Below are 12,636 nucleotides of genomic sequence, written 5' to 3' on the forward strand. Positions count from 1 at the left end.
GGCTATGGTTCAATCAGAGGATTGGCAGATTAATCCCCAGCTCCATGTTGATGTGTCCGCGGTGTGTAAGTGGTTAGTTTGAGTCCTGATGGGCAGGCGGCACTTTGCATCAGCAGGGTGACTGTGGCTCAACCAGAGGGCTTGATGTGTCGTTAAAATAGACATTTAAACCTGGATAGCTCAACACCTGTCATTTAGCTGACGCTTTTATCCAAAGTAACTTTCAATAGGTGCATTTCAACCATAAGGATACAAACCCAGAAGAACAAGAAAGTGCAATTTCAGCAAATAAATCGATTTATAATTTACTATAAATAAGAGCCATTATAAGTACAATTAAAGGGCAACAATTTGTTTGTTTTTATAAACATTTAAGCTTGAGTTACTGCAGGCTGTGCCCCTCTTTCTGCCCCTCTACTGTAGAGCTTCGCAGCCCACTCTGATCCAGGCTGCAGTGTTAGCCACATGACCCGTTCAGGCGGGGGGGTTTGGATGGCCTTCACCCAGGGCTCCTCTATTCACCTGTTTCACACCGAGACCCTGGAACCCCTACAGGAAGTCAACATCTCCACCCGCACCACCCATCTGAGACCAGGCAAGGCTGGAGCAGATGGATATACTGCGAGTATAGTGTCATGTTACATGTCTGTAACAAAAACACCATTTGAAATCTCAAGCTAATAAAGGTAATGAATCTGTTTACTGCATTCAGGAAAGTCATCATCAGCCAAAATGAATATAAAGGTAATTCAGTCTGTCTTGAAGTCCATTTAGATACAGGATTATTAGACTGAAATAGTTCTAGAAGATGGTGACTCCAGGACTTACTATGTGGGCCCTGGATCAGGTTCAGACCTGTGTGAACCGCAGCAGTAATGGTGGTTCAAGGCTGAATGTCTCCTTATACAGGGCAGGTTAGTGTGTCCAGCTTGCTGATGTGCCAGGGCCTGCTGTGGGTGGGGACCAGCCAAGGCATCATCCTCACCTTCCCTCTGCCCACGCTGGAGGGCATCCCCAAGATCACAGGTTTGTGCTCAGTTGTTTCTCACAGTAAGGACCCAATCAGGTTGCAAAAAACACAAATATATTTATAAAAACACCGAAGAGCAAACATCTGAAAGTCCAAAGAGCTAACAGGCAAAGAGAACTCCACAAGCAAAAACTCTGAACAATCTATACGATACCAGGTACTCGGGCATAGACTCTCACAGACAACCACTTACAATCTGACAGGGGACTACATATAGATGGGGGAACAGAGACAAGACACAGGTGAAACTAATCAGGGATGTGATAGAAGGCTGGGACAACTACACAACACACATGGCCTGATCACAGAAACACAACAAACGCAGCGATCACAATGAAAAATGTGGATCTGAACATGAGTGAAGTAGCTGTCCCTCTCTAAACATTAACAACCCAACAACCATCTCACTCATAACTCCAAAAACCAGCACTTGGTCGGTGGCCCAAAGCCTCAAACTGTGGCGCTGGAGGTTGTTGTGAAAACATTCCTGAACAATTCAATTCATTTTATTTTCTATAGCCCAATATCGCAAATTGCATATTTGCCTCAGAGGGCTTTACAGTCTGTACACATGCAACAAATGGATTTATTTAAGTAACTGAATAAAACTCCCATGATGTGTTATAATGTCATTCACCCAATAATCATTTTGACTGAGCAGAGCCAGAACCCATCACAATGTAACTACATGGATGCTTTATAGCTGTAGGAGCCATTTTTGAAGCAAAGTTAATTGGGTGACGCCTGCTGGTCGAAGTTGCACACCTGTGGCAATTAGTGGACAGGAAGACAAACGATCCTGGAAGTTGTCTTTTTTGCTTCGGTGTTGAGTGGTGGGAAGACGTGGACGCCAGCAGGCATATGGTTTTTCAATTGTTGTTGTTAGTTTTTGCTTGTTAATTTGTTGGTTTATTTATAAGTTTAGTGACAGTTTATTTTTGTTATTATACGTGAAAGAAACACTGGAATAAATGAACAAGCCTATTGAAACCCCTGAGGCGTCCGAAGTGACCTGATTGGAAGGCACTACATAAGTTGAAAAACCTTCTGCAACTGGAAAATGAAACCTGCTACATTGGAATATACGGATGTCACCTGAGTTTGGAAAGTTGGATTTACAGCCATACCCTGAGGATACTTGGAAGATTGGGAGCTGCATTCCTTAAAGTTTGTGGATTATATACGTTCCCGCTGGAAATGCGAGAGGATTCAACCTTTATCTCCTTGGACGTTTGTGAGTAAAACGCTGAATTGAAGCGAGCCGCCGCGCTCATATAATGACTTTGAACGTGAGCTGCCGTGTTTAGCCTACACTACAAACTGAACGTTGACTTTGAAATGCTATTTATTTCGTGTGTGATGAACTCTTGAGTTAATCTTTGAAAAATGGCTGACGAAGAGCCTGAAGAGCTGGATTGGAATGAAGAAAAGGAACTGTTTAAAATAATAGCAACACGTAGGGGGAAGCTTGGTGTTTTAACACGCAAACGAAACGAAATCCATAGTTTAATTGAAGCTGGACAGGACAAAGAAACTGTTAGGAAACAAGTTAATTTGTTTGAAGGATTTTTCTCTGAGTTTATTAGTTTACAAGCAGCCGTACAAAAATTGACAAAAGACGAATACGAAAGGGAGGCTGATAACTTAGACTGGTACCAACCCAAATATCACCTTCACAAAGGCTTCTTAAAAGATGTCATGAATTGGCTCGAGGTTGATCAAGTTAATGAGGAAGAAGAAGAGCAGGAGGATATAGGGGCCGTTAAGCCACAAGATAGCGCATCTCAGGTAGCGCACAGTGACACGCATAGCCGCAAAGCAACAAGCGCTCTCAGTTGCGCGTCACGAGAATCTACGTCTCATCTAAAGGCCGAAGCTGAATGTGCGGCAATTAGAGCAAAGGCGCAGGCTTTGGATAACAAATCTGATCTTGATATTGAAGAAGCAAATATCATTGCAAAATTAAAGGCACGAAAAGAAAAAATGGTCATAGATTCCGAACTTGCTGCTGCAGAGGCAAGAGTTAAAGTATTCAGAGAAGCGGAAAAACAACGTTCAGTGTCGGGCGTATACCGATACGTTACACCAACGGAAGATGATACCCCTGCAACAGTACAAAGACCAATGAGATCCCAGAGAGAGAGATTAGCCCCTCAAACTGTAGGTGCACAACAAAATGCCAATCAGAGCGCCTCAGCACCGATAGGAAGCGGAATTCACTGGGATCATAATGATACAAACGTCACTGATGTATTAAAGAGACAAACAGAAATAACTGAAATGTTAGTGAAACAGCAAACACTCTCTCTTTTGCCAGATAGAGAAATTCCCATATTTAACGGTGATGCTCTTCATTACAGGACGTTCATTAAAGCATTCGAGCAATGTATTGAGAATAAAACAACTAATATGGATGACAGACTATACTACTTACAACAGTATACAAGAGACCAACCCAGAAACCTCATCAGTAGCTTTATGCATATGGATTCCTCCATTGCGTATAAAGAAGCTAAAAGGCAGCTAGAATACAATTTCGGAAACAGCTATAAAATAGCATCTGCTTACATTAGTAAAGTTGTGAACTGGCCAACCATCAGACCAGAGGATGGCAATGGGTTGCGATCATATGCTCTCTTTTTACAAAGCTGCCACAATACAATGCAAGATATTGATGGCCTAAAAGAGCTTGAAAGTTTCACCAACTTAAGACTCATCGTGTCTAAACTTCCATTTAGGCTACGAGATAGATGGCGAGCAAATGTGTGTAGCATGCAAGATAACCAGAACAGAGCAACGTTCAAGGACTTGGTAGGCTTCATTGAAAGACAGTCCAGAGCAATGCTTGATCCAATTTTCGGCGACATACACAACTCGACAGAGAGTAAAGTAACATCAAGACCTAAACCACAAAACCCATTCACCAAACTTGGTGGGAGGACCAGCTTTGCCACTACAGTTGCTCAAGCACCTGAACTAAAAAGGAACGAGTCACAATGTGGACCCAAACTGAATACAAGTAAGCGTGCACTTGAAAGGCTTTGCTTATTTTGTAAAAGAGATCACACATTTGAAAATTGTGAAAAGTTTAAGTCTAAACCAAACAGCGAGAAAATAGAATTCCTGAAATTAAACGGGATCTGTTTTGGATGTTTAACCATGGGGCACGTTAGCAAAACCTGCAAAAACAGAATGAAATGCGAAACATGTTCTCTGTCTCATCCAACCATCCTCCACATTCACACTGGCAGGGAAAAGGATGGAATTAGAAATGAAGGTGTGATAACTGGAAACAAACCACTGAGTAGTGCTATGGTTTCGTTAGAAGACGATGACCTAATGGGGGTCAGTCAATCAAAACAATGCACACTTGCAATCGTGCCAGTGAAAGTAAAGGTAGCAAATTCAGATAAAGTCATAAATACCCATGCATTTTTAGATCCTGGTAGCTCAGCTACATTTTGTACAGACTCATTGAAAAGAAAGTTAAACATCACTGGTAAAAACACCACAATTCTCTTGTGCACAATGGGGCAGGAGAAAAATGTCCACAGCAGTGTAGTCTCTGGTCTTGAAGTCAGCAGTATGGAAGGCCTACTGTATCACAAACTCCCAGAAGTCTATACTCAAACAAAATTACCAGTTTCAAAACAACACATACCAATACAAGAATCAATAGACAAATGGAAATACTTACATGAGGTGAAGGTTCCACAATTGGATGCTGACATTGAGTTGTTAATAGGCACAAATGCTGCAAAGCTTATGGAGCCTTGGAAAGTAATAAACAGTAGAGGTAATGGGCCATATGCTGTTAAAACTCCTTTAGGATGGGTCGTCAATGGGCTCATGCAAGAAACAACATGTCAAACGCAAGGAAGTCACTCATGTACTGTAGTTAATCGCATATCGGTAGCAGATTTGAATGACTTGTTGATTAAACAGTATCATCAAGATTTTCCTGAACTGGCAGCTGAGGAGAAATCAGAGATGTCAGTCGAAGACAAACAGTTCATGTCTATGATGGAAAGTTCAAAAGAACTAAGAAATGGTCATTATTACTTACCGTTACCCTTTAAAGAAAATGATGTAATGATGCCAAACAACTACCAACAGGCACAGCAACGTATCATGTCTCTGAAAAGAAAATTTGAAAAGAACGAACAATTTCACAGAGAATACACTGCATTTCTAAAAGGAATGCTTGAGAAGGGCCACGCAGAAGTCGTGCCATCTGATGAACTGGAAACACAAAGTGGAAAGGTGTGGTATATTCCACATCATGGAGTGCACCATCCGAAGAAGGGCTCCCTGAGAGTTGTATTCGATTGCTCCGCATCCTTCCAGGGGGTATCCTTGAATAGCAAATTGATGCAAGGTCCAAATCTCACCAGTAACTTGGTAGGCGTCTTGTTGCGCTTTCGCCAGGAGCCAATCGCTCTTATGGCAGACGTGGAAAGCATGTTCCACCAGGTGAGAATTATGGAGAAGCATGTGGACTTTTTGCGCTTTTTATGGTGGCCAAATGGTGATACAGGTCAACCACTCAAAGAACACAGAATGACAGTGCACTTATTCGGGGCAACGTCTTCACCAAGTTGTGCAAGTTTCGCCCTCAGACAAACTGCCGAAGATTTCAAAGATCTCTTTTTGCCCGAAACAGTGGAAACAATTAAGCAACATTTCTACGTAGATGATTGCTTGAAAGCTGTGGCTACTGAAGCCGATGCTGCGAAGTTGTGCAAAGAGCTTGAAAGAGCTTGCTCAATGGGAGGCTTTCATTTGCACAAATGGATAAGTAACAGCAGAACAGTCCTAACGTCCATCCCACAAGCAGCCAGATCAAAAGAAGTCAAAGACCTTAACTTGGAATCCAGTGATCTTCCTACAGAAAGGACTCTTGGTATACAATGGCACATAGAAAGTGACAAACTCACCTTCGCAGTGAGCCCGAAACAACAGCCATGTACTCGAAGGGGAATACTGTCCATCGTATCCTCAGTATACGACCCTCTCGGCTTCATCTCTCCATTCGTCCTTACTGCTAAGAACATTCTGCAGGATCTCTGCAAACTGAATTACGCCTGGGACAAAACTGTACCAAGCCACTACATACAGCTGTGGCATGAATGGATGGCAGGCCTAAGTTGCATTGGAGAGCTCCGTGTCAACAGATGTTTCAAGCCAAAAGGCTTTGATCCGATAACATCTGCACAACTACATCACTTTAGTGATGCGTCTGAAAGTGGTTACGGCTGTGTCACGTATCTCCGTCTCACAAATTCAGAGCATGAAGTGCACACCTCCTTTATAATGGGGAAATCACGCGTTGCGCCACTAAAACAAACTACAATGCCAAGAATGGAACTTACTGCAGCAGCACTAGCAGTACAAATGGATAAACTGATCAAAGCAGAGTTACAACTTGCTCTTGAGAACTCCATGTTTTGGACGGATAGTACATCAACACTGAAGTACATTCAGAATGAGAACAAAAGATTTAAAACATTCGTGGCTAATAGAGTGAACACAATCAGGGAAATGAGCAAAGTAAAACAATGGAGATACATAAACACTAAACAAAATCCTGCAGATTGTGCATCCCGTGGTCTCAAAGCCAGTGCTCTTCTGAATTCAAAGGTGTGGCTGAATGGTCCAGAATTTCTCAAACGTCAGGAATCTGAATGGACAAATTCTGACATTGCCATACAAACACATGAAGATGATGATGATGACGCGGAAGTGAAGAAAGATGTTCTCACCATGAACTTGATTGTAAAAGAAGAAAAAAATCCTACTCACACATTCATACATTATCACTCAAAGTGGAACAACCTAACCAGAGCAGTAGCATGGCTACTTAAGTTAAAAGACGTTCTCTTGCAATTAAGTCTGAAAAGAAAGGAAATACTTACCAACATGAGTATTAAGACCTTAGATGCAGAGAAACAACGTCTGATGGAAAGTAAAATGCAAACAGTCAAAAAACGCATGAATGTGCAGCAGATTACTTTAGAAGACGTCAAAAGGGCAGAAAAGGCAATCGTACACTTTACACAAATGGAGGCATTTCCAGGAGAAATCAAAACCTTGCAAAGGGAAAACGCTCATGTCAGTCATCAGAGCCACATTCGTAAACTGGATCCTATTCTGCAAGACGGATTACTTCGTACAGGAGGAAGATTAAGCCGAATGGCTATGCCCGAGGATCGAAAACATCCTACAATTCTTCCAAAACACCATCATGTGTCCAAGCTGGTGTTAAAACACGTTCACGAACAACTAGGCCACTGTGGAAGGAACCATATGTTGGCCAAACTGCGACAGCAGTACTGGATTCCAGCAGCAACTTCCCTTGCTAGAAGGATACGATCTGAGTGTGTGTTCTGTAGACGCCTACATTCAAATTTTGGGAGAACAAAAAATGGCAGATTTGCCAAAAGAAAGAATAACACCAGATTTACCACCATTCACCTTTGTTGGAGCAGACTTCTTTGGTCCAATCATAGTGAAAAGAGGACGCAGTGAAGTGAAAAGATATGGTGTCATTTTTACGTGTTTCACAACTCGAGCAATACATTTGGAAATAGCCAATTCACTTGACACAGATTCATGTATCAACGCAATCCGCAGATTTATAAGCAGACGAGGGCAAGTACGCCAAATAAGATCTGACAATGGAACTAACCTGACTTCAGCTGATCGTGAACTAAAAAATGCCATAAAGGAATGGAACCAAAGCAACAAACTTCAAGTTGCTCTGCAACAAAATGGCATAGAATGGATTTGTAATCCACCTGCCGCTTCACACTTTGGAGGAGTATGGGAGAGGTTAATAAAACAGGTCAAACTAATACTTCTATCACTAACAAAGGATCAAATAGTAGACGACGAATCCCTTCACACTTTCATCTGTGAGGTAGAAGCCATAATGAATAGTCGCCCACTTACCTCAAACTCAGATAGTCCAAATGACCTCGAACCTTTAACACCCAACCACCTCTTACTTCTCAAAGGACAACCCACATTACCCCCTGGCTTATTTCAGAAAGCAGATGTGTATAGTAGACGCAGATGGAAGCAAGTACAGTACTTAGCTGATATGTTTTGGAAAAGATGGGTTAGAGAGTATATTCCAAACCTACAAGAAAGACAAAAATGGTTTAAAGAGAAAAGAAACTATGCAAATGGCGACATCGTGTTAATTGCAGATCCTACTGCCCCTAGGGGATCTTGGATGTTGGGGAGAGTTATTGACACAAAGAAAGATTCAAAGGGGATCGTTCGTAGCTTGACTTTAAAAACAAAGACTAGCGTTATAGACAGACCGATAACAAAGGTTTGCTTATTGTTGGAAAATCACATGTGGGTATGAATGTCCAATGTATGTGTAATGTTTACTCCACCTTGTAGGAATTGACATGTATACTGATCTTTACACACGCACAATGGACTATGGACAATTCAAGCAAGGAATCTCTTGCAACCTGCACACATGCGTACATAAATATACCAATGCACACTAACATGGACCTTTGAACGCACAACGCCTTTGTGGCATAATGGACTATTTGCGTTATACACTGAAGAAGGACTCTGAAAAAAGAGCATTGATTGCATTACTATTTCATTGATGGACTTTAATTTGAATTGAAAAGAATATGGTCACAAATGAACTGGAAGAAAAAAAAAACTTGACGTGTTTCAAATGAAACCAACGTATTCATGTTTGTATGAGTGACCAATCGTGATCATTGATGATTCGACAGATTTATATCTTTACTGTGTACTGTATATTGTGAAATGGCTCCATATTTTGTTTTGTTTCTTTGTTATTGTACCTATTTAGCCGGTAGCAATAAGAGGGCCGGTGTGTAGGAGCCATTTTTGAAGCAAAGTTAATTGGGTGACGGCTGCTGGTCGAAGTTGCACACCTGTGGCAATTAGTGGACAGGAAGACAAACGATCCTGGAAGTTGTCTTTTTTGCTTCGGTGTTGAGTGGTGGGAAGACGTGGACGCCAGCAGGCATATGGTTTTTCAATTGTTGTTGTTAGTTTTTGCTTGTTAATTTGTTGGTTTATTTATAAGTTTAGTGACAGTTTATTTTTGTTATTATACGTGAAAGAAACACTGGAATAAATGAACAAGCCTATTGAAACCCCTGAGGCGTCCGAAGTGACCTTATTGGAAGGCACTACAATAGCTGTAGAGACTACTGCTCTATACAATCACTGCCTGTGGTCAACAAAGGGAATGCACCTCTTTAAGACATTTACCCGGCAGAACCGGAGTTTAGTTTTAGCTTAAACACTAGAATAGTTGTACTTACTGGTCGTCAGAGTTGAAGGAGATGTATTTGGGTTACTTTTTTAGAAACTCTAAAATCAAAATATATTCCACAAGCTTTGGTCACATGTAATCCCTCAGCTTGTCATAGTGAGCAGTGACTGTAATACCATGTTAACATTTGTCACTGGATTAAAGCTTCCAGAAGTTGATTTTATTGATAAAACATTGATACTTTCCATGTATGTGCACTACAGACACCAACACACTTACCTAGGGATTTCTAGTGTAAAACTCAGTGCTCAGTACTTACACATCGGACTTGTAGTTGCTTGTTGGAAGATTTAAACATAACCCTGACATTTATCCTGTGGATACGTATCATTTACTTCTTGCATTGGCAGCCATGATTCATTCAGAACTGTCCTACTCTTAGGTAAGGGGATGACGTCTCTGAATGCCCACTGCGGTCCGGTGGACTTTCTGGTGTCCAGCTCCAGCACACTGGACTCCTTCCTCAACAGTAATGAGGAGGGGGCGAACCGAGAAGCAGAGGCAGGTCAAGTTGGTGGGGCAGGAGACGAAGAGTCGAATAAGTGTGAGCAGAGAAGCCTTCAGCTGGACTCAGAAGCTTCTCCACCCAGCGAGGAGAAGCCCAAACGTCTCCTGCTGCAGTATCGCCTCCACTCCACCTGCCAGCTGCCTGGGAAGCTGCTGTCTGCTCAGCCCGAACAGGGGACCCACCGGGCCCCCACAGGCTCTCTGGAGCACAGCCCGGAGGACGGCTCCATCTACGAAGTGAGCGAGGACCCGAATGTGTGGGTCAGAGGACGGCCGGTGGAGCTGTGCAACGAGGGGGAGGTCAGGCGCAAAAAAGTCACCTCGACAGCGATCTTCTCCGGTGGCAGAAGACACCGCAGGATAGGACAGATGTCCTCACCTGGCACCTGCTCAGCCTCCACTGAAAACACTCTGCTGGTGTGGCAGCTGCCTCTGACTCTCAGCCAATGACAGACAAGCAATGCTGAACACTGGATGCCAGTGGTTTGGTTGCTTCACATCAGACCAAACTCGTTTTGCAAGGTGACGTATTCTGACCCAGTAATGCATTTAAAGGAAGACTGCAGTATCATTTTAAGTAAAAGAGGAGCAAGTCATTCTCATGTCATTAATCCCACTGAAACAAAATACAGTTTAACACTTGTGATTATTCTTTGCATTGTGTCTTGTTATATGCAAAGTTTAGCTTAAAAAATCTGTAGTTTACCATCAAACTCTTTTATTCTTTTCTTTTTGTCTTTTATTGTCTGCAAGACTCTGACATGTTTGAAGAGACTCATCCATCCCTCAGGAGAAAGTTGGCAATGATTCCCTTTTATTTTCCTTAAAACCGTTGAATTAAATAAAAATCCTGTATAAGAGGTTGAAACAGGTAGTCCTCTTGAAACTCCTCTTGAAAAGAAGACAATATCTTGATGGACCATGTCTTTTTCTTCCCTTCTATTCGAGGGGTAAGTGCTCTAGTGACCTACAGGTCAAATAAAGGTACAATTCACAAAAAACCTTGCTCCCCCCAGACCTCGCTTGGACATTATTCATCCAGTTTTAGCTGATTGTCATCCCTCCCTGGCTCACACAGGTCATTGTGATCTCATTTATCCCATTTTGGACTTCTGAAGCGGGCCAGGTCCACTGATGGAGGTCTTCTGGAGTGAGCGAATTAAGAAACAGTTTCATGCAAGGTCAATAGGCTGCAATGCCTTAAGGATGCTTTGAAATGAAAAATCGCATGGATGTTGTGTAATTCAATGGATGATGTGTCACTGAAAGTCTTGACACTGTTGTCGTACATTGTATATTAAAAAGAACATATGTATTGCGAGTACCTGTCCACAAATGTACTGAAGTAAACACAGGTACCATCCTGCCGCGAACAGAATGAAATGTGGGGGACAGATTGGGCTTTTGGTGGAGCACAGGGACCCCCCCGACGTGCCTAATATGCAGCACATACATTGTAAATGCACCTGTTGGGGATTTAGTTTTCTGCTTAAAGTGTTTAGTGTTAGAAGTGTACTTTGTACTGTTAGATATTAGTTATTACATTAGCATGTTGGATGAAACCATTTATAGTCATTAAAGTCATATCATCACTGTACACAATAACATCCATGTAATGTAACCTGCAGATGGATGCTTATTGCCATCATTTTTTAAATCAAGATGTTTTTTTTCTTCTCCTGTCAGGTAGTGAATGAGCAGAGCATGTAAGACAGCCCTGTGAGGCATAGAACTAACAATGATCAAATGTTACGTTATTATACATGCTTTGTTATTTTTACATGCAGAAGCTTAAAGCCAAAGGTGATCATTGGATGTACTGCAGTGTTAAGTGAACAGGAATCGGTCAGGTCAGTGGGGGATTTCCGATGGAGCCAGGAGGGAGTCATGTGATGCAGCCGTAGCTGAGAGGGAGGAGCTGGGTCCACCCATCGAACCTCTATCTTCCAGTGGGGTGGAGTCCAAGCCCCAAACAACCTTGAACTATAAATATTCATCCCTGTTTTAATATTACGGATTGGAACGCTGTTCACGCATCTCCGTCCCTTCTGGGTTGATTCAACACGGCTCAAAATAGCCCCATCTCTATATAAAGCCTCCATCTCTCCTGCATTATGTCAGTTTCCTTTCCTTCTTGCTGTGGTGCATTTGTTTGCATGCTTGTTTTTATTCATTTTATTCATTTGAATTTCTTAAGTGCTTGTTATATATTTGTTGCAATGTGAATTATCTATGTATTTTATAGATCTGTTGTCAAAATGTCCTTTAATCTCTTGTTTGTGTAAATATTTTGAGGGAAATTGTACATTTCGATAATTATGAACTAAAGCAAAACCAAATGGACAATCTGCCTTAGTATAAAAATATATTTATGTCCCATAGGAAGTATTTGCACTCAGAATTCATTTTCATGAGCAGTTTTGTGTCTCGATCTTGTTTATGTGTCATGCGATAAGCATCATTCTTAATATTGAGACACTCTCACTAATGAAACACTCACACTTACATCTTAGATCAATTCAAAATTCAAAAGTCTCACTAATTGTTAAACTACTAAGTCGCTGTGTGTCCAGTGGGTTATTTCCCTCCAGGATAACGTTCATCTAGTAACACAGCAGCTGTGTCTCTTTAGGGGAAACAGCTGATCTTTTCCTAACATCTCAGATCCAGCAGGAGGAGGGAAGGTTTTATTCAGCTCAGAAAAGAGCTGCTTGGTTCACAGGAGAAGGGGCACTTCTCTTGGGACCCATAACACATG

The 12,636-nt window shown here is 41.9% G+C and overlaps 1 protein-coding gene across 3 annotated transcripts in view; it reads left to right on the forward strand.

The window, feature by feature from the left end:
• arhgef10lb (Rho guanine nucleotide exchange factor (GEF) 10-like b) overlaps positions 1 to 12,253 on the forward strand; it is a 32,111-nt gene extending 19,858 nt beyond the window's left edge. For all 3 annotated transcript variants that reach the window (XM_037481100.2, XM_062566163.1, XM_062566164.1), the window contains 3 exons: positions 424 to 595; positions 910 to 1,026; positions 9,754 to 12,253. In XM_037481100.2, the coding sequence (XP_037336997.2) occupies positions 424 to 595; positions 910 to 1,026; positions 9,754 to 10,328 (864 nt within the window). In that variant the 3' untranslated portion in view covers positions 10,329 to 12,253. The remainder of the gene's footprint in view (positions 1 to 423; positions 596 to 909; positions 1,027 to 9,753) is intronic.
• Positions 12,254 to 12,636: the final 383 nt, after the last annotated feature.

This window comes from Pungitius pungitius, chromosome 1 (assembly GCF_949316345.1).
Source record: "Pungitius pungitius chromosome 1, fPunPun2.1, whole genome shotgun sequence".
NCBI lineage: Eukaryota > Metazoa > Chordata > Actinopteri > Perciformes > Gasterosteidae > Pungitius > Pungitius pungitius.